We start from the raw sequence: 20,434 nt of genomic DNA, 5'->3' as shown, positions 1-20,434 counted from the left end.
TTGAAGAATTTCAACAGAAGAAATGAGTACACGGTCAATCCTAGCACCGAGAAACAATGAAGTCAAACGAATTAACACGAAAATTGTCAATCGGTTACACAGCAAATTGGTTAAATGCATATCAATTGACTGTACTGAAACAGTTGGTAGTGATGGTGAGGAAGATGAAAACATCAACTTACAATATCACGAAGAATATCTACAACCGTTAACACCGTCTGGCCTTCCACCGGCCAAATTACTGTTGAAAGAAGGATGTATCGTAATGGTATTGCGTAATTTATGTCTGAGTGATGGGCTATGCAATGGAACAAGATTAGTTGTATTCACAATTGGTCGAACAATTCTTAAATGTTAAATTTTAAGAGGCGACAAGAAAGGTAACGTAGTACATCTTCCGCATAAAACATTAGACACCAAAGGAGATCTTGATATGCCATCCTCATATATAATTTGATACTATCCGTATGTATGGTGTTCGCGACAATACCTTGACTCAATACAAGTTAGAACCATGCAATAGGACTCTGTCTCTGTAGTTAGAACATAACGTGGCAAACCCGGACACAGTATTGCATGATTGGCTAAGAATTTTCGAATGCTTCAATGACCCCGCTGGACGGCCAAGTACAGTAAGTCGCTGTTGGTTCGAGCAGATAACAGTAAGTTCGGTTGGTTTTTGGAACGTTGGTTTGGTGGGGCGTACAGGACTAATATCATCGACTGAGTTAAACCCTTCGACAGCTCCAGAACCGTAAGTAATTTAGAACGTATCACCATTTGCTTGGTACGTCGAAATCTATCTTTGGGCAGTTCAGTTTTGGCATCTGTCCTTCTGACATCTATTGGCAAACTGAGTAATGAAGGCTGGGTATTAACAACAGTCATTGTTTAAATTTTAGCCGATCTCAGATCTAAAATGACCACGCCAACATAATTATTACTCCGACTCTGATTAGAGTCGTAAAGTACAGTTTGTTTTGAAAATTTGTTTGCTGGAAAAAATCAAATGAGGTGCGCCGAAGAGCTGAGTTCACGATCTCGCAGCCCCGTTTAAACAGGAGGCCTTTCATTACAACGGCCGGAAAGGTCTATTTTAAGCACAAATCAGTGCCATGATAACAAAATCATTTCAAGGACAAATAATTATTTGCAGAGAAAGTATGGATTTCACAAACGTAGAATTCGTAGCCCGATCGGGCTCCCAGTCGCTAGTTCATATTAAAATGTTTCCAGTTAGAATAGCTTTTGCTATGACAATTAACAGATCATAGGGACAGACATTCTAAAAAGTCAGTTTGTTTATTAGAGAGAAAGAAACGAAATTCACTCACGGGCAGTTATACTTTGCATTGTCACGATAAAAGTCCAAACACAGAATCAAAATTCAAAGCGATATTGACGAAAAGTTAATTCCAAATATTGTTTTTACTGAAGTTTTACAGTAAAAGTGTAAGTTTAAAAAGTATTTTTTTTTCTATGGTTAATTACTCGCTGTACAGTTAAATTGTTAGTTTTATTATGTATATGTAACAATTCCCTTGAAAATAACAATCTGTTTAAATTGTACATCCGCATCCCCATACGCGAGTGGCAGAATTGCGAAGTGGCTAGTGCGTAGCACCCGTATGGGGGTTGGCGAACAAATCGAGCAGGGGGCAGAGACCCCTAGTCTTACTTAAAAACAAACTTTTACTCCCTGGCCTTTGACCCAGTGTGAGATGTTGACTATCTGTGTACATTTTTATTATGAATTTCTTCAGCTCTTATGTATTTCTGTTTATTTTACTCTTTGGTTATTGTGTGTCTTATATGTTGGGTTTTATTGTACAGCACTTTGGTCATCCTTCATGTTGTTTGTAAAGTGCTTTATAAATAAATACATCTCTATTTCACTTTCCAGCTGAGGAGCCAGAACTATGACGAGATTAATACAATAAATGAGCAAAAGTTCCTATATTGGCCAAATTCCACCTTAAATAATGTTCACTTTCTCCGTTTGTGGTTCGGACGTAGTGATAGATATCTTTTAACAAAGAACCCAAACCTGCTTGCTGCAATAAACCAAGTAATACAATTTTTTCATGTTATAAGGATATTTGAAATTGGATATATGCAAATATATGCAGACAGTGGACCGTAATTAACAATAAAAAGCATAAACCTGTGCTAGCTAAGTTTGATCTTTTTCTCTTCTCTAGAAGAAAGCAGTGCTAAAGCCTAGCAGAATGGGCAATGCCCACTTTGTCTTATAACGTTCTTGGTCCAGTCTCAACAGAAGTGCGAATTTCCCCTTGGGATTAATAAAATATCTCTCTAGAAGTTTGCACACTCATCCTACTTTGTCAGGATGAGACAGTAGACTACTTTGAAACCCATAATTTTGACCCTTGGGGGTTCTTTTTACTGCAGTGAGTTTTAAGGACTGTTCTTGTTCCCAGACTTTGAACCCAGAAATGAATAAACTGTTTATTGAAATGGAGTACTAGGGTGTTGCACCATGTTAGCCATTATGAATGTAGTGAGAAGTCAAGCAAAATGACACCTTTTGTTTTAATTCAACTCTACAAAGATTGCTACTTATGATGTGTTGCTTTCCAAGAACGGTCTACAAAGCCTAACCGCTATAAATGTCTTGTTTTCACAGTCTAACTCTCTTTTGTTTTCTTTTCAGGAAGTGTACTTTAAGAAACATAAGCTCAACACAATTCCCAATGTCCAGCTGAAGAACGTTCAGAGGTAGGCCTCTTATGTTGATGTCTTTGGGCCAGGTGAAAACAATCCAAATATTCACATAAAAAGTCAAATTACAGGGGGGGGGGGCAATCTAAAGTTAGAAAATGGTTATTTATTACAAAATGGAACGAACCTTAACAAACCTGATAATGTCATTTCTCTTGCACCACCTTCCCTGAATCCTGCAGAATAAAAGGTTTTGTCTTGTCCTTTGCAAACCACTCATGCACCTGAGTTATTGTCGAACACTACATCTCGAGGGGTACTACGGTCACTAGTGCAAGTTATTGTGACTTGCTGGAGACCAATGTGAAGCTCGCTATTCGATCCAAGTGGCGGGGACTGCTGTCTCAAGGTGTCCTTTTGCTGCAAGACAACGACATACTGCTAAGAACACAAAGGCTTGTCTGGAGAAACTGAAGTTTGTCCTTAATTGCCAGATTTGGCTCCGTGTGATTTACACCAGTTTGGACCGCTAAAGAAAGACATCTGAGTGGTCGTTGATTCAAGATGGATGATGACATGAAGAAAGCAGTGCACGCGTGGTTTGCGAAGACAAGACAAAACCTTTTAATCAGGTGGCACAAGTGCATCGAGCAGGGTGGAGACTCCATTGAGAAATGACATTATCAGTTTTCTGAAGGTTTGTTCTGTTTTCTAATAAATCCCATTTTCTAACTTCAGCTACATCCTACTCGTTGTTTGATGTGCACATATCCCATAATCACAGTGTTGGTGCCCCCACTTGTCAGAAATAATGCTACAAATAAGGGTGAATCACATACTCGGGGACATCAATGAATATTAAGGTGAAGTATAATTACAACTGAAGCCAGGTAACAGTTTTTTAAGAAAATAGTTGTGGAACTCTGGAACAAACTGCCAAGACATGGAGCTAAAGCAGACACCTTGGCAACCTTTAAGAAGAATCTGGAGGAGGTATCGGGGCAGCTTAGCTATTAGCTAAACAATTTGGCTTGATGGACTAAGTGGTGTCCTCTGGTTTGTCAAAGTTCTTATATTCTTATGTAGTACTAGGGCAGGGGTGGTGAACTCCAGTCCTGGTGGGCCGCAGTGGCTGCAGGATTTCATTCTGACCCTTTTCCTACTCAGTGACCAGTTTTCACTGCTAATTCACTTTTTCCCCATCACTTTAATAGCCCTGTTAGAGTTCAGCCTTCTGAGTTGATTCCTTTCTTCATTAACTGACAGCCAAGCAGAAATTAGATGTGTAACGAGCTAATAGATGACCAGCTACATTGGGGCTTCAAACTCCAACCAATTCCACTCCAATCACTTTCTTAATGAGATGCAGATTCTTGCTGTTAATTAAACCTGTTATTTAATTCCATGGCTTGTTGCTGCTCTCATTCTACCACAGCATACATTTTGAAAACTGTTGTTTTTCTGTTCTTCCTTAGAGCACCGTCAAAATGTTTTGGTGACCTGAGAGATCAACCTTACCAACCTCACCTCTCTTTAATTTCAAATATTGTGTGATAGGCACAGGGGAGCTAATCATGTGGTGGCTTGTTTTGTGTCTCATTATTGTTTGGATGGATGGATGGATTATTAATCCCAAGGGGAAATTCACATACTCCAGCATCAGCATACTGATAAAGAACAATATTAAATTAAAGAGTGATAACAATGAAGGTATAACAGACAGACAATAACTTTGTATAATAGTAACGTTTACCCCCTGGGTGGAATTGAAGATTCGCATAGTGTGGGGTCTCCTCAGTGGAGCAGGACGGTGACAGCAGTCTGTCGCTAAAGCTGCTCCTCTGTCTGGAGATGATCCTGTTCAGTGGATTCTCCATGATTGACAGGAGCCTGCTCAGCGTCCGTCACTCTGCCACTGATGTCAGACTGTCCAGCTCCATGCCTACAATAGAGCCTGCCTTCTTAACAAGTTTGTCCAGGTGTGAGGCGTCCCTCTTCTTTATGCTGCCTCCCCAGCACACCACAGCGTAGAAGAGGGCGATCGCCACAACCATCTGATAGAACATCTGCTGCATCTTATTGCAGATGTTGAAGGGCGCCAACCTTCTAATGAAGTATAGTCGGCTCTGTCCTCTCTTACACAGAGCACCAGTATTGGCAGTCCAGTCCAGTTTATCATCCAGCTGCACTCCCAGGTATTTATAGGTCTGCACCCTCTGCACAGTCACCTCTGATGATCATGGGGTCCATGAGGGGCCTGGGCCTCCTAAAATCCACCACCAGCTCCTTGGTTTTGCTGGTGTTCAGGTGTAGGTTTGAGTCACACCATTTAACAAAGTCCTTGATTAGGTCCCTATACTCCTCCTCCTGCCCACTCCTGAGAGCAGTGTTGTTTGTTTGACTGCTAATTAAAGAAAAATAAACAGCTATGGAGCCTGAGTCAAGTTAATTAAAAGTAGTAATCAGCAGCAAAAACTGGTCACTAATTAAGAAGATGGTAAGAATGAAAACCTGCAGCCACTGCGGCACTCGAGGCCTGGAGTTCGCCTCCCCTGTACTAGGGTGTTGTACCATGTTAGCCATTATGAATGCAGTGAGACGTCAAGCAAAATTACACCTTTTATTGGCTAACTAAAAGATTACAATATGCAAGCTTTCGAGGCAACTCCGGCCCCCTCTTCAGGGGGGTGTCATTTTGCTTGACTTCTCATTATATTCTTATGTAAATTCAAAAGGCACACCAAGAATATGGCACCTCTTTTTCTTTTTCCCCTGAATATTATGCTTATTGTAGACAATACAAATCACAATTTTCTCACTTTGTTTTTTTTTTTTCTTTCTCTCCCGATTAAGCTTGAAAAAAGATGCTTATGAAGTTGAAATTCACAGATTGTTGGGGTAAGTAATTTATGGTCACTTTTTTTTGGACAGTAAGATGGTCACACTAAGCAAGGGTGTGTATTTCCAATGTAAGCCTTTCAATTTCATTAGTGTCTTCTCGTTTAAAGTTACTTCAGTCTGAGTTTTAATAACATTTACTGGAGTAACATCTCACATCTCTGATCTTTTTTTTTTTTTTTTGCGCTAGAAGATGGGTGGAACAATTAAATCAATTACCAAATAATTAGATTGATAGCTTGTACACGCTACAGGGTCTTTTCCCGGCTTTAAAAGACACATATTTCAGGACCCATTTTTTGGCTGGGCAAAGTTTGATGGTGGAAATGACCAAATTTATCATCTGTGGGTAACACGCTTATAGTTCATTCCAGAAAGTCGCAATAAACCTCTAGTGCCCCCTTCAGTTCAGACTGCAGCATACAATGGCATGAAATGACATTTCCCAGGACAGCGGTACAACATTTACATACAGGTAGTCCCCAGGTTACGGACATCCAACCTACGACTTACAAACGTGGCCACAGCTGTGACGCATGTGCCTCAGTAACTGCCACTCCGTCATCTTTGGCCTGGGGACACAGCAAGCAGAGGCCTGAGGGGGGCGATTTTGCTGCTCGTGCAGTGTAGTGTCCCTCGGGCGGCTCCCAGCGGTAAGCGGTGACCTGTGACTGGGGCTACAGCTATCACTCGTGTGCAGGACAAAGGCTTGATGGGGCAGTTCGCTGTCCACCCTCTACGCTGCCGCAGCTACTGCTCCTGACAGGATGCAGGCTGGATGGAGCGGAGGGGGGTGTTTCACTGCCCACCCACTACACACGGCTGCCCCGTTCGTTCTTGGTGGGCGACTGGTAATGCTGCAAGTGGTGACCCGGTTGTGGCTGAACAGAGGCCATTGAGGGTGAACGGGGCGGCAGGGGGTAGCATTGTAGTGTGCTTCGGGTGGGTGCCTGTTGAATGGGGGCGGTGATGGGCAATCCTCCATACGCCTTTGGCCGCACTGTGTTCGTTCTCGATGGGCGGACGCTGCAGGCAGCATACTGTAGTGGAGGTGACTGCCTGCTTGCTTGTATTGTTACGTACATAGCAGGAAGTTGTCCCTTGTCAGTACACCAGACGTGTTGACGACGGGTGCCTTCCTGCTGTGATAACGTGCGCAGTGCTGTGCAGAAGAGCTCCTCTTAACCTTTTGTCTTCACCCTTCAAGAATGTCTCTGAAACACAAATCTGATGCAAGTGCTGGTGATACAGGAAAGAAGGGAAAAACCATCAACATGGAAAATAAAGCAGAAATAATAAAAAGGTCAGAGAGAGGTGAAACTCCATCATTCATTGGCAGAGCACTTGGTTACAGTCGGTCAACAATATTTATTAAAATAATGTGCCTGTTCCGACTTGCATACAAATTCAACTTAAGTACAAAACTACAGTCCCTATCTTGCACAAAACCCGGGGACTGCCTGTATTCACATGGCAAGTGCAGGACACGTAAAGAACTATACTATACTATAAATAATAAATGTCAAAGCGAACAATAATTATAACAAAAAGCAAAAAAGTAGTATCAAGTATAACAAATTTTGGCAATAAGTAAATGCAGGTTGGGGATGGCACAGAGTTCAGAGTCTAGACAGAGAGGTTATGAGAGGTTGTTTTTTTTTTTATTATTATTTCATATTTCAAAATTATTTTCAAAGAAACTTTTGAAAATCTGGCAAGGATTGTCGATCAGCGTGTCAAATTTATTGTTAATGAGAGGGCTTCAATGCATGTCTTTCATATCTCCATCATTTCCAGGTGAAAAAGCCTGCCAGGTCTGGCATTAGAAACATAATACCTTGCATGACTACTGTGGATTTCAAATTCTTCTTTTTCTAGGAGTGGAGAGTTTGGCTCAGTTTCTGGAGCAGTGAAGTACATGTGATAGCCTAAGCCCACCACATGAGGGCACACTTCTTCCAAGAATAACAGAAAGTCTCCTAAGCTTATTTTTTTTTTTTTTTCTTGGCATGCACAAGCCAGAGCAGAAGTGTGTGTGATATGAAAATCACTCACACCTCCTTTGACAGCCACCCAAGCACACCAGGGATCTGTGCTGAGTCTCAATTGGTTTTAAGGCACTTCCCTAGTGTGGAACAGAGCTCAGCATAGAATCCTGAATTATGGAGTAAGGAGGTGTCAAATAGCCAGTGTTGTGCACACCATGGTTTTTGTGGATGGTGATCCCGTGATGTTAGGGTGATGCCGATTCAAGAATTGTGTTAGTCGCCCCCAGCAATTAAGAGGCTAAGATATATTATGTACTGAAGCCTGGAGTGAGAATGAAACTGTAAAAAAAAGTAAAATGAGGATTTGGGGTAAACCAGGGGCTCTCAGTCATGGTCCTGGGGGCCCACTGTGACTGCAGGTTTTTGTTCCAAACAGCTTCTGTTTTTAATTGGACTCCTGGGTTAATTCAATTAACTGTTATTTCCCAGATTCTGTGTTTTGGGAACAATATAGAAATTAGAAAACTAAAATTGCTAAAAAAAAAAAAAATTATTAAAATGTACTAATCAGTTTTTTAACAATATTTGCATTTTATTTTTCATTCTGCTTTTCCAGGTGTTGAATCCATTATTGAATTATTAGTGGGTCTGAATTCTAAAGTAGTTGCAGCCTTTCACAATTCATTGTTGTTTGCTTGGCTTCTGCTCTGCTCATTTTTAATTGTCATTATTAAGATTTAATGAAAGGAGCAAATTGCAGAGAGAAAGGGTAAATATAATAAAATCAACAAATGAGAGTTAAGCATTTAAATATATAGCAAAAACTGAAATATTTCTAAATGTCTTAACATCTTCTCCTTTCGGGATGCTCCTATCATCTTTTTCCATCTGTTTCTGTCCTCTGCATCTTGCTGTGTCACCCCCATCACCTGCATGTCCCCTCTCACCACGTCCATAAACCTTCTCTTAGGCCTTCCTCTTCTCACCTTTCCTGGCAGCTTTATCCTTAGCACCCTTCTGCCAATATACTCAACATCTCTCCTCTGCACATGTCCAAACCATTGCAACCTCACATCTCTGACTTTGTCTCCCAACCGTCCAGCCTAAGGTAACCCTCCAATATACATCCTGTCCATTCTTTAATTTAATATTGTTTATTATCAGTATGCTGCTGCTGGAGTATGTGAATTTCCCCTTGATATTAGTAAAATATCTAGGTTTAAGGTTTCTTTATTTAGTCCTGTTTACACAAGAAAACATGAAATTTGCCTTCTCAGTTGCATCTAATAACAGACGGAATGAAATAAAACAGACAAATAGAAACAAGAAAAGTTAAGGTAAGGCAATTAGATAATGCATATTTACACACAAGAAAAAAGGTTACAGGATGTATATCAAAACCTTAACCATTATCTCCAATGTTTCTTATTGAAAAATCGTATGGCAGTAGGAAAAAAGGAGTTCCTGGAGCGATTTGTGTGGGTTTTCAAAGCGACTATCCTTCCTGATTTCCTAAACTTTAATTCTACATGTAATGGATGTCTGTTGTCAGTTGAGATGATTTCCAGTTTCTTTAACATTTTCCTCTGATACACGCTAGTCAAGTAATCTACATCAGCCCCAATAACTTTAGCTGCATACTTCGTAATCTGCTGGATCTTTTTTGAGTTTTGGTTTGTCAGACTATTAAACCAGGCAATGAAACTGAAAGTGATGACAGATGGGATCAGACTGTGATAAAAGGACAACACAAGGTCCTTGTCTTCTTTAAATAGTTTGAGTTTATGGAGGAGAAATAAGCGCTGGTTGCATTTAGTGAATAAAATTTTTGTATTTGTATTCCAGTTAAGATTGTTATCTAAGTAAGTTCCTAATTATATTCAGTCACTATTTCTACCTCCTCTCCCGGAACTACAATAGGTGAACATTCAGATTTCTGTCTCTTAAAATCAAATATAATTTCTTTGGTCTTTTTTACATTCAGAGTGAGAGAGTTTTTATTGCACCAGTTTAGTATACAGTCCAATTGATTTAGATATTGGCTTTTATCCTCCCCAGATATGCGTCCTATGAGCCTGGTGTCATCCGCGTACTTGATAATTGAGCATCGGTCGTTCTGTCTGTCTGTCTGTCTGTCTGTCTGTCTGTCTGTCTGTCTGTCTGTCTGTCTGTCTGTCTGTCTGTCTGTCTGTCTGTCTGTCTGTCTATCTATCTAATCTAATCTAATATAATATATAGTACCATTCATATCTGTCTCTCTCTATCCTGAGTAAGTTCTTCACTATAAAGGAAGGATTGCCAACTTTTTACTAGGAGCTTCTAATTTACTAGTTAATAGAATGAATTGTGCTGGGCAGGATTTCAAACCCCAGATGAAGGTCCTAGCACCTCCTCAGTTCAGGACCCTTAGCCTGTCACAGCAGGGCATTTTCTTCAGCTCAGGGATGCATTTGGTTGTCTTGTCTCTGCAATCCCTCGATGGCCTTTTGGTTTTTGCACGGTGGTGCACTGTAACTGTCAAAACTCCATTTTGATTTGGAGTTAATGGAAAGCAGCTAATCATAAATAAGGCACATCTGAATAAAACATAGGGAGTGTATAGGGAGAGCTTGAAAGTGAGATGTGAAGTAAAAGGAGCAGCATATTTGACCCAATGATGTTCCTCATAATGTCAGAAGCACCTTCTGCAATAGCCATGTCTGTCTGACTTTCTGTCCGTCCGTCTGTCTGTTAGAACTCGGCTCCCAGTGGACTGATTTTGTTGAAATTTGGCGCATGTATTCTTCAGTGAAATCTGCCAGTAAATCTCCACTTTCGTTGAACTACAGTATCTCAGACAGATTGCTGTACAAATGTGAAATTTCAAAGTCTTTTGAAATTTTGAAAAAGCTTTGCCAATTTTGCAGACTCATCTATCTTAAAACAAATAAACATTCTGTGCAACTTGAATTATGAATTACTTTTACAGTTTCTGTTTTAACCTGAGTGATTACTTTTACATTGTCTATATTTTATATTATTTTCTTTTACTCACCTGACACCTGCTGTTGATGGGTAAACAGAGAAACACCTGCAGTCATGCGTACTGAAGCAAACACAGCAGATTCAGACATTCTTCAGACCCCCTCAAGTTCTGCACATTCTATTGTGCTGTATATTTAATTTTAAATGGAGGAATTCAACATTTTTGCCCCTTAATCTACTCAAAATAACATATAATAGCCAAGTACAAACAATTGACCAGAAAAGTACACAAATTTATTGAAAATCCAAAATTTAAATCTTTCACTCCAATAATTACTCTGACCCTCAGCTGTGGCACTCCAGACTGTTCTCATGTGTTTCCTGTTTGCTTTAATTCTCATTGAGATGTTTCTAGAACTTGATTGGAGTCCACCTGTGACAAACTGAATAAATTGGACATTGTTTAGAAAGGCACACTTGGTCCCGTGTAGAAAAGGTGCCTAATTCACACTGCATGTGAGTACTTAAACCAAGCCATGAAATCCAAATGACTCTCTGTGAATATGCACAATCAAATTTTGATGAGGCATAGATCTGGGCAAGTGGATGAAAGCATTTCTAAAGTTTTGAGTGTTCTCAGAAGCACAGTGGCTTTGATAATTGTGAAATGAAAGAAGTTTGGAACCATCAGGACTCTTCATAGATTTGGCCAAACTGAGTTGTCTTCTTCTTTCGGCTGCTCCGTTAGGATGCCACAGCGGATCATCTTCTTCATATCATCCTGTCCTGGTCATCTTGCTCTGTCACACCCATCACCTGCATGTCCTCTCTCACCACATCCATAAACCTTCTCTTAGGCTTTCCTCTTACCTGGCAGTTCTATCCTTAGCACCCTTCTCATAAAATACCTAGCATCTCTCCTCTGCATATGTCTCTCCTCTGCATATGTCCAAACCACCGCAATCTCGCCTCTCAGACTTTGTCTCCCAACCGTCCAACCTGAGCTGACCCTCTAATATTCTCATTTCTAATCCTGTCTATCCTTGTGACACCCAGTGCAAATATAAACAACTTTAACTCTGTCACCTCCAGCTCTGTCTCCTGTGCCACCGTCTCCAATCCATATAACACAGCTGGTCTCACTACCGTCCTGTAGACCTTCCCTTTCACTCTTGCTGATACCCATCTGTCACAAATCACTCCTGACACTCTTCTCCATCCATTCCACTCTGCCTGCACTCTCTTTTTCACTTCTCTTCCACAATCCCCGTTACTTTGTACTGTTGATCCCAAGTATTTAAACTCTTCCACCTTCACCAACTCTACTCCCCTCATCCTCACCATTCCACTAACCTCCCTCTCATTTAGACACATGTATTCTGTCTTGATCCTACTGACCTTCATTCCTCTCCTTACTAGAGCAGATCTCCTTCTCTCCAGGGTCTCCTCAACCTGCTCCCTACTCTCACTACAGATCACAATGTCATTAGCAAACATCACAGTCCATGAAGACACCTGTCTAATCTCGTCTGTCAACCTGTCCATCACCATTGCAAATAAGAAAGGGCTCAGAGCCGATCCGTGATGTAATCCCAACTCCCACTTCCCTCGTACATATCCTTTACTACTCTCACATACTTCTCTGCCACTCCCACTTCCTCATACCATACCACAGCTCCTCTCTTGTCACCCTGTCATATGCTTTCTCCAGGTCCACAAAGACGCAATGCAACTCCTTCTGGCCTTCTCTGTACTTCTCCATCATCACCTTCAGAGTAAACATCACATCTGTGTTGCTCTTTCCTGGCATGAAACCATCCGGCTGCTCACTGATAATCACCTGCTTGTAAAAATCATGCTGCTTTGCTTTTCTGAATGTAGAATAAAAGAAGAGGAAAAAAATACCAGCTAATTAAATGAGGTTGTTGTCACTGATTGTGAATCTGACTGGAACAAAAACCTGCAGCCCTATTGGGTCCCCAGGACTGAGTTTGAGAACCCCTGAGGTGCACAAAAAGTATCAAATCAGTTCAGATCAGAGGCAGATTTCCATAGCGAGGGACTGCCTTGACTAAACAGAATGAAAAACTTGTGCAGGGAACTAATATACCCATGTGTGTCCATACCTAGAATGATTCGTCTTTAAACTGTAAAAATTTAATTTAGTTGGACAATATACAGCCCTGGATGTCGTCCCCTTAGTGCTTATATGAATAATTAAACCTTTTACAAAATATATAATAATTCTTTGTGAGTTGCAGAGAAGACGTGTTAAGTGATTTTATACATTGGCACAAGGGAAAAATTAATTTTCTCTAGTGTAGAAAATTCCAGAGACATCCAGTAAAAGGACTAGTTGAGGAAGGATGTGAATTGTCGATGTGATTTATGGAAGAGAAAATGAATAAACAGAAAGCAAAAACTTTAAGATTCGGTGTACACGTCTAAGGAAGTGCTTGACCATAGCTCCCTAATTAGTTAATTTTAGCCAGTTGTTCTAGCCAAGTGCGCCGTGAGTATTTCATGAGTGCTGTATGCTTAAACAGGTGTTTGGAGCGTTTCCATGTTCTCACTCATGACTTTTTTTGTTTTTTTTTGTTTTAGAGAGGCAATCTTGCTGGATCACACCAAAAACCCATGTGAAGATTCATTTATTCCGGACACTGAGGGTAAAACCTACGTCATGTACATTAAAATGGATCAAGAGAGTGACAGCACAACGTGGGTCGAACTGGCAAAGGTAACACACATCAGAGTGACCCAGAGCTTGATCACAAATGCTGTTTTTTTTGTCAGTGCAAAAGTATTTAGCACTGGGCTTATTAGAGGTTCCTAACCTGAAAAGCGAGCCCTGCTTCTTATCACATGTGCAGCTTAGGTTATTGCAGACATCACAAATAGCTACATTAAGCAATATGTTGTAAATAAGTGTATAAATGTAAAGTGCGTATTCTCACATTCACAGTTCAAAAAAAGTCTCATTTAAAAAAAATATTGGGAGTGGTCTCCCCTCGACTTTCTTGCATACTTAGATATGGGGATGGATATTTGAGGAGTAAACCGCAAGACAATGATTATATTTTTATATTATGCACATTAAAGAACTATCAACAACAAATCAAAATAATAATATATTGAACAGTTATCATAAAAGTAAAGTTGAATAAATTGGACTCTACAGCTGCATGAATGAAAGGTAAAGTACCACTTTCAGTTTAATGAAAATACCCCAGAAGTTGATAGAAATCTACAGTTCGTACCTAATACTTGCATGCAAAATGTGGATGACTTAAGTGAAAGCGTACTCAAGTTATCGTGTTTACACACACAGACATAATTCCATAAATGGTATTTTTGGACTCTGGGAAGTCTAAAACATAGAGATTCATCAAACTCTCGAAATGGAATTTTTAGAGGATTCCAATACTTTCCCTATACTTTCTATACGAGAAAGTTAGTGAGGTCTAAAACGTCAAGATTTATCAAATTCTCAACATCAAATCTTTGGACGATTACAATACTTTCCGTATACTTCATATACGAGAAAGTAAAAAGTGTTATTGATCACTGCAATGAGTTTATTTTACTGATTGACCCTGTGAAGAAGCTCTGGTGGTGGCTGTTAGGCCCAAAGAGCTGTGCTTGTTTCTGGAAGGTTACCTGTTCAAGTCCTGCTACTGCCAGAAAGGATCCCACTCATTTGGGCCCTTGAACGAAGCCCTTAATACTAGAATTACCGGAGCCTACGAAAAAACTTGTGAATCCAGCCCACCTTAAATCCCATTGCACCTCTCCTTCAGCGTCTTTTGTCCTGTTAATGTGCCGATAAAGACAAGCAGCCTGCTGTTCCACTAACCCCTACCCCCGCAGAACGTGCACAAAGTTCTCCTAGCTCATGCCTTGATTATCTGGGAGTGAAGTGCTGGAGTTTTAGAGTGGAAATAATAGACTGTTATTTGGAACACATGCATTTCATGTGTGTTCCTCTTCTACAATAATCTGTGTAAACACATCATTAAAACAGAAACGTGTTTTTATATTTTAGTAGTAAATGACAAAATGTTGGCATAAACTATGTAATGTGTGAAGCATGAAGTCCAAAGATCAAATAAACACTTTTGCAAAAGGTTCAAGGATGATACAACAGCTTCTGTGGCATAGCAGTAAGAATTGCTGAGTTGTAATCAAGAGTCCCCGGTTTGATCCCGACTGCCTCCTATATTTGCCGTTTTCGGTAGTGAGCTGCTCTTGTTGTTAATATTATACAGTACACACATACATTTGATTTATGTTTGTAAACATCTGGGACAACTTGAGAGATTATAACCAAAATCTTAGGGGAACTGGGGCAAGTTTCTTATTCATTGATTTAGGATTAAAAGGTACTCCTTGGAAGTCATGCGCCCCAACCTATTCATTCTGTGGTCTAAAATTGTATGAATGAGGTTAGAGAAAAGCTCATGTGATCAGGAATTTTTATTTAAAATTAAAAACTCGAGAGCAAAACAATAAGTTTCAGGAAAAAGGTAATTTGTCAGAACAGGCAGTACCGTCACAGTTTATTCTTATTTTCGTTCCTTCTCTCACTTAAATTTCTGTTATTGGGTTTCCTGCAGTGCCTTCATGTTTGGGATTTGGATGTCCGAGGAAACCATAAAGGACTGTGGCGACTTTTCAGGAAGAAAAATCACATTCTTGTCATTGGAACCCCTGCTTCTCCTTATTCGTAAGTCTTTCAGTCTACTCCACTTTTACTACTTTATTTATAAGTAGCCGTGGTATCTGATAATAGAATAATTAAATAAATCTCTCGCCTTTTATGTACCATTAGTGCCTTTCATCTGTATTTTCATGTGTGCTTGTCTCCTCACTGAAGCTCCCTTTCTCAAGCACATTTCCAAAAAGTCTCCTTCTCAGTCTCTGTCATTATTTTCGAGGTTCTTTTCTCACCTTCTGTCTGCTTTTATTCTTGCTGTCTTTGAAGGCGAGTCTCTCTGCATGTCTCATATGCCTTCACTCCTCCTTATGTGCCTCACGCTCACACTTCTTCTTTCACCTCATCACCAAAGCCAAACTGACCTATCAGATTGCTCAGAACGACTAGACACACAGTCCTTACATCATACATTAGACTAGCCCCGTTCCACCCGTCTAATAGTAAAACAGGACAAACTTTAAAAATCATAAAAAAAAATTTTAAATAGTTTTTTTATTGAGAAAGCTTTATTGATAGCTTTCATATCTGAGGGCCTCTTAATATGCAATATTTTTGGTTTTGCTATCAGGGGCGAGAATGTAGCTTTGATCTCTTTGTAAAAAGTTGGCAACGTATCTCTGGCCAAGTGGAAAGTAGGTGCATTGTAACGTCAAAATGTCGCCACTGTATCTAATCATGTTCAGCTCTGATGGGAGAGCGTCCCCTGCGTGGGGAGAAGAGCACGTGGCCACGATATCTCTGCCAATAAGCAGGTACCCTCTAAAACACACTTAGCTCTGATCTCTCTCTCAAAAACATCAAACGGTACTCCTTAACAATCTCTAGATGATAAAGTCTCGCCACATGTTGGAGCGGACCTTGCCTCCATTTAGCTATTGATGATACCTGTTTGTTCAGCAGACTTTATCATCTAGAGATTGTTAAGGAGTACCGTTTGATGTTTTTGAGAGAGAGATCAGAGCTACGTGTGTTTTAGATGGTAGGTGCTCATTGGCAGAGATATTATGGCCACGTGCTCTTCTCCCCACGCGGGGGACGCTCTCCCATTACAGCTGAACATGACCAAATATAATTGAAATGAGTGACCAAGTAGTGTGGTAGACAGTAGGACTTTAGGGACTTTCAAACTCTACTTGATATTGTTTCGGGAAGAATTAAGTGGATAGAACTGGCAAGCTTTGTTGGGCTGAATGGCCTGTTCTTGTCTAGATTGTTCTAATGATTGTTCTAATGTTCCTAAAAAAGAGATACAGTGGCAGCATTTGCCGTTGTAGCGTACCTACCTTCTGCTTGTCGAGAGATTCCTTTTTCAACTTTTTACATTTTTGGCAAAGAGATCACAGCTACATTCTCGCCCCTGATATACATCCATCCATCCTCTTCCGCTTATCCGAGGTCGGGTCGCGGGGGCAGCAGCTTGAGCAGAGATGCCCAGACTTCCCTCTCCAAGGCTATTTCTTCTAGCTCTTCCGGGGCAATCACCGAGGAATTCCCAGGCCAGCCGGGAGACATAGTCCATCCAGCGTGTCCTGGGTCTTCCCCAAGGCCTCTTCCTGGTTGGACTTGCCCAAAACACCTAGCCAGGGAGGCGTCCAGGAGGTATCCTGATCAGATGCCCAAGCCACCTCATCTGACTCCACTCTGAGATTCTCACCCTGTCTTTAAGGGAAAGCCCAGACACCCTGCGAAGGAAACTCATTTCAGCCGCTTGTATTCGCGATCTCATTCTTTCGGTCACTACCCATAGCTCATGACCATAGGGGTAGGGCGAGATCGACTGGTAAATTGAGAGCTTTGCCTTATGGGTCAGCTCTTTTTTCACCATGACAGACCGATGCAGAGCCCGCATCACTGTGGACACCGCACCGATCCGCCTGTCGATCTCACGCTCCACTCTTCCCTCGCTCGTGAACAAGACCCCGAGATACTTGAACTCCTCCACTTGGGGCAGGATCTCACTCCCAACCCTGAGAGGGCACTCCACCCTTTTTCAGCTGAGGACCATGGTCTCGGATTTGGAGGTGCTGATTCCCATCCCAGCCGCTGCACACTCAGCTGTGAACCGATCCAGAGAGAGCTGAAGATCACGGCCTGATGAAGCAAACAGGACAGCATCATCTGCAAAAAGCAGTGACCCGGTCGTGAGTCCACCAAACCGGACCCCCTCAACACCCTGGCTGCGCCTAGAAATTCTGTCCATAAAAGTTATAAACAGAATCGGTTACAAAGGGCAGCCCTGGCGGAGTCCAACTCTCACTGGAAACGGGCTCAACTTACCACCGGCAATGCGGACCAAGCTCTGACACCGGTTGTATATTCTCACCCCTGATAGCAAAACCAAAAATATTGTGTATCTAGAGGCCCTCGGATATGAAAGCTATTGATATAACTACGCGGGCGGAGCCGGGGTGGACAGCTAGTTTCTAATAAATAAAGATGCCGGTGTGTTTATCTAGTATGCTGATCCACACCGTTGAGCCACCTGTCTCCTTAAGTTCTGGGCAGATTCCTCATTTGTCCACAGGCTGTGTTTTGTTTTGATTTTTTTTTTTTCTCGTGGGGAAGATTTTTTTCAGTGACCGCACCTTTGCTTTTTTTTTTTTTTTTCTTTTACGAAATGACCCCTAGGAGGCATTTTTGAGATTTTGGCACAGGGTGTGCAAAGTTGCTCCCCATGGCAAGTTTAGTCAGTGAAATTTGTAAAAGGAGTTTATTAAGTAGCAGCGCCTGAGGTTTATTATTCCATCTCAGGCAGAGCTGGATTCCCCTGCTACTAATAAGTGTAAATCAACACAGAAAAATGAGTGCCCCCAAATCCTAATGTGGCAACAGGTGTTGGAGGGCTGCGACGTGCACTCAGATCAGTACTGTGTTTTCTTATTTTATGTAAACTGGAAGCTTGCAGCCCCTCAGTATGAACATATCCACTGACATTTCTCCTTTTATCCCCCCATTCTGTGTTTTTCTCTGTAGCACCAAGAAGCCTCCCCAGCTCATACCCATCCACATAGATCCCCCACCGAAGGAGGATGTGGCCGTGGCCGAGCAGTCGTAACTCCATGGAGGACAGACTCCCATTTAAAACCTGGCAGCTGCCAGCGGGAAGTGAGGACCACTAACTGCTGACCAAGACCCCAGATCTCCACCCAAGCGGAAAGGAATGTTGGACGGTCTTCACTTTTTCCCAACTTGAAACTTTCGTTTCCTTCAATATTGTTTACTCCGTTTAAATGTCTGGAGCGGCTCTGCATACTGACCAGCTGCATTCTCTGTTACCGCTGACACTACAATAACCTTTGGGGATTGGGGGGTGGCCGGGAATAAGCTGCGAACATTTCCTCGTTGTCCCTCGGTGCAGAGCAGGTGTGGGTGGGCCAGAATTTTCACCGTGTTTGACCTCTCTGGGAAGTGGGTGTGAAATCAGGGGGCTGCTTTACCAAGAAAGGGACGCCATAGTCATTGATTTGACCAGAGGGACAATTTGGACTCGGTCTTCTTTCGGTGTTTTTTTTTTCTTTTAAGTTATATATTTATTGGATGGAAGATTATGCTTCTCTCTACCCTGAAGTGACTTTTTAAAACTGCCATCGGTTGTTGTATTGTTTTATATGATAGAATGTCGTATTTTATTGTTATGTGTTTTGTTCTTAATTTAATTGTTTTATTTTGAAATGGTTTGGGATAAGCTACTAGTCTGAGTAACACTATAATGTCATGTTAACACTGGAAGTCAGGTGACGAGGTACCTCTCCCCCCCAGCCCCCCATCCTCCTCCATTTTCAGTAGAATCTCCAGATTATCCTGTCATGGCGGTCACAGGAGTCGTGTCAACTTGAACTGTTGTTATTGTGAAGGGAAACCCAGTGAGCCTGCTTCCATTTCATAATGGGCTACTTATGCAGAGAAGAGCAGTGCCTTTCAGGACCTAATAGTGCCACTGCTGGGTCATTGTCATTTATTGCAGTTACTTTGAGTGACCATTAGGTGGCAGCACCCATGTGCCAAACAACTATTGGAATATTAGACTCAGTTGTCTCTCCTGACGATACTCTGCAGTAACCAATAGGTGGCAGCACTTTCTTACCTTTCCCCAGGTTGCCACCATCATTCAGTAGGGCTGGTCACATTTTGTTTCTTGCCAATGTGACGTAAAGTGTCAGTGAATTAAAAGTCACCTTTCATGGAGTTTTGACAGAGTCATATATTATTTTGTTTTTCCCCTAGTTTGTTAACTCCCAAGTGGAAGAACAATCGTGCAAGACTGAGCAAGCAATGTGGCTTCCGCACCTAGCCACAAATGATGGGTTCCAAAAGTTGTGACTCTGTTTGTAATTAGTCTTGGTTTGAAAATGTTTTTATTTTTTTTTAAATAAAGTAGGTTTTGGCCTCCGCACATAAAAATGTAACTCTGTATACCCAGCGGGTGACAGAAGTTGGCGGCCTGAGTCAGGCCTTTGTATAGATAACGATTAACTGAATTTAATGGAGGGATTATCCAGTGACGCCTGCTGCTGCCCAGCTTCTTCTGAGGAGGGCGTGATCTCTTTGTTCTTTTTGCTGTTTTTGGTCAAATCACAGGTAAAGCCATTCCCATTGTTCACTTTTCTATTCAGTCTGGGATTGCAAAGGTTTCTCTTGAAATAAAGTTTTAACTTTTTTTCCTAAACTATCTGTTTACCAAAACTCTCTCTGTCTCTCTCTCTCTTTTGTATTAGATATTTTTTTTTAATGTGTGTTACAGTGCCATGCAGAAACTGAGATGGACCTGTGAACCTGCAGTGCTATCAGCGGCCAGCAGAGGGAGTCGACTCCTGATCGACTGGAGGTGAGGGTCCCAAGTTCGACAAGCAAGGTTGGTAAAAGTGCCCTCTTGGCTAAGTGGTAAACCTGCGGACGTTAATGTGACCTGCGTTATATCCGTTCTTGTAATGTTCTGTGCCGTGAAAAAGTATTTGCCCCCTTCCTGATTTCCTCTGTTTTTGCATATTTGTAACACAGTGATGTGAAAAAGAATTCTCTCCCTTGAAAAAGTTATCATAATTTTCTAGATGACAAAAAATTTTTATACGTTTATCCATTCATCCATCTAGTATCCAACCCGCTATATCCTAACTACAGGGTCACGGGGGGTCTGCTGGAGCCAATCCCAGCCAACATAGAGCGAAAGGCAGGAAACAAACCCCGG

The 20,434-nt window shown here is 41.4% G+C and overlaps 1 protein-coding gene across 2 annotated transcripts in view; it reads left to right on the top strand.

Annotated features, from left to right (window-relative positions):
- pomgnt1 (protein O-linked mannose N-acetylglucosaminyltransferase 1 (beta 1,2-)) overlaps window positions 1-19,918 on the top strand; it is a 123,789-nt gene extending 103,871 nt beyond the window's left edge. For both annotated transcript variants that reach the window (XM_039734806.1, XM_039734807.1), the window contains 5 exons: window positions 2,675-2,739; window positions 5,536-5,580; window positions 13,137-13,272; window positions 15,149-15,258; window positions 18,223-19,918. In XM_039734806.1, the coding sequence (XP_039590740.1) occupies window positions 2,675-2,739; window positions 5,536-5,580; window positions 13,137-13,272; window positions 15,149-15,258; window positions 18,223-18,304 (438 nt within the window). In that variant the 3' untranslated portion in view covers window positions 18,305-19,918. The remainder of the gene's footprint in view (window positions 1-2,674; window positions 2,740-5,535; window positions 5,581-13,136; window positions 13,273-15,148; window positions 15,259-18,222) is intronic.
- The last annotated feature ends 516 nt before the right edge of the window (window positions 19,919-20,434 follow it).

This window comes from Polypterus senegalus, chromosome 14 (genome assembly GCF_016835505.1).
Source record: "Polypterus senegalus isolate Bchr_013 chromosome 14, ASM1683550v1, whole genome shotgun sequence".
Classification (NCBI taxonomy): Eukaryota; Metazoa; Chordata; class Cladistia; order Polypteriformes; family Polypteridae; genus Polypterus; species Polypterus senegalus.
The sequence above is the reverse complement of the archived record's forward strand: the minus strand, read 5'-3'. Positions and strand labels throughout refer to the sequence as shown.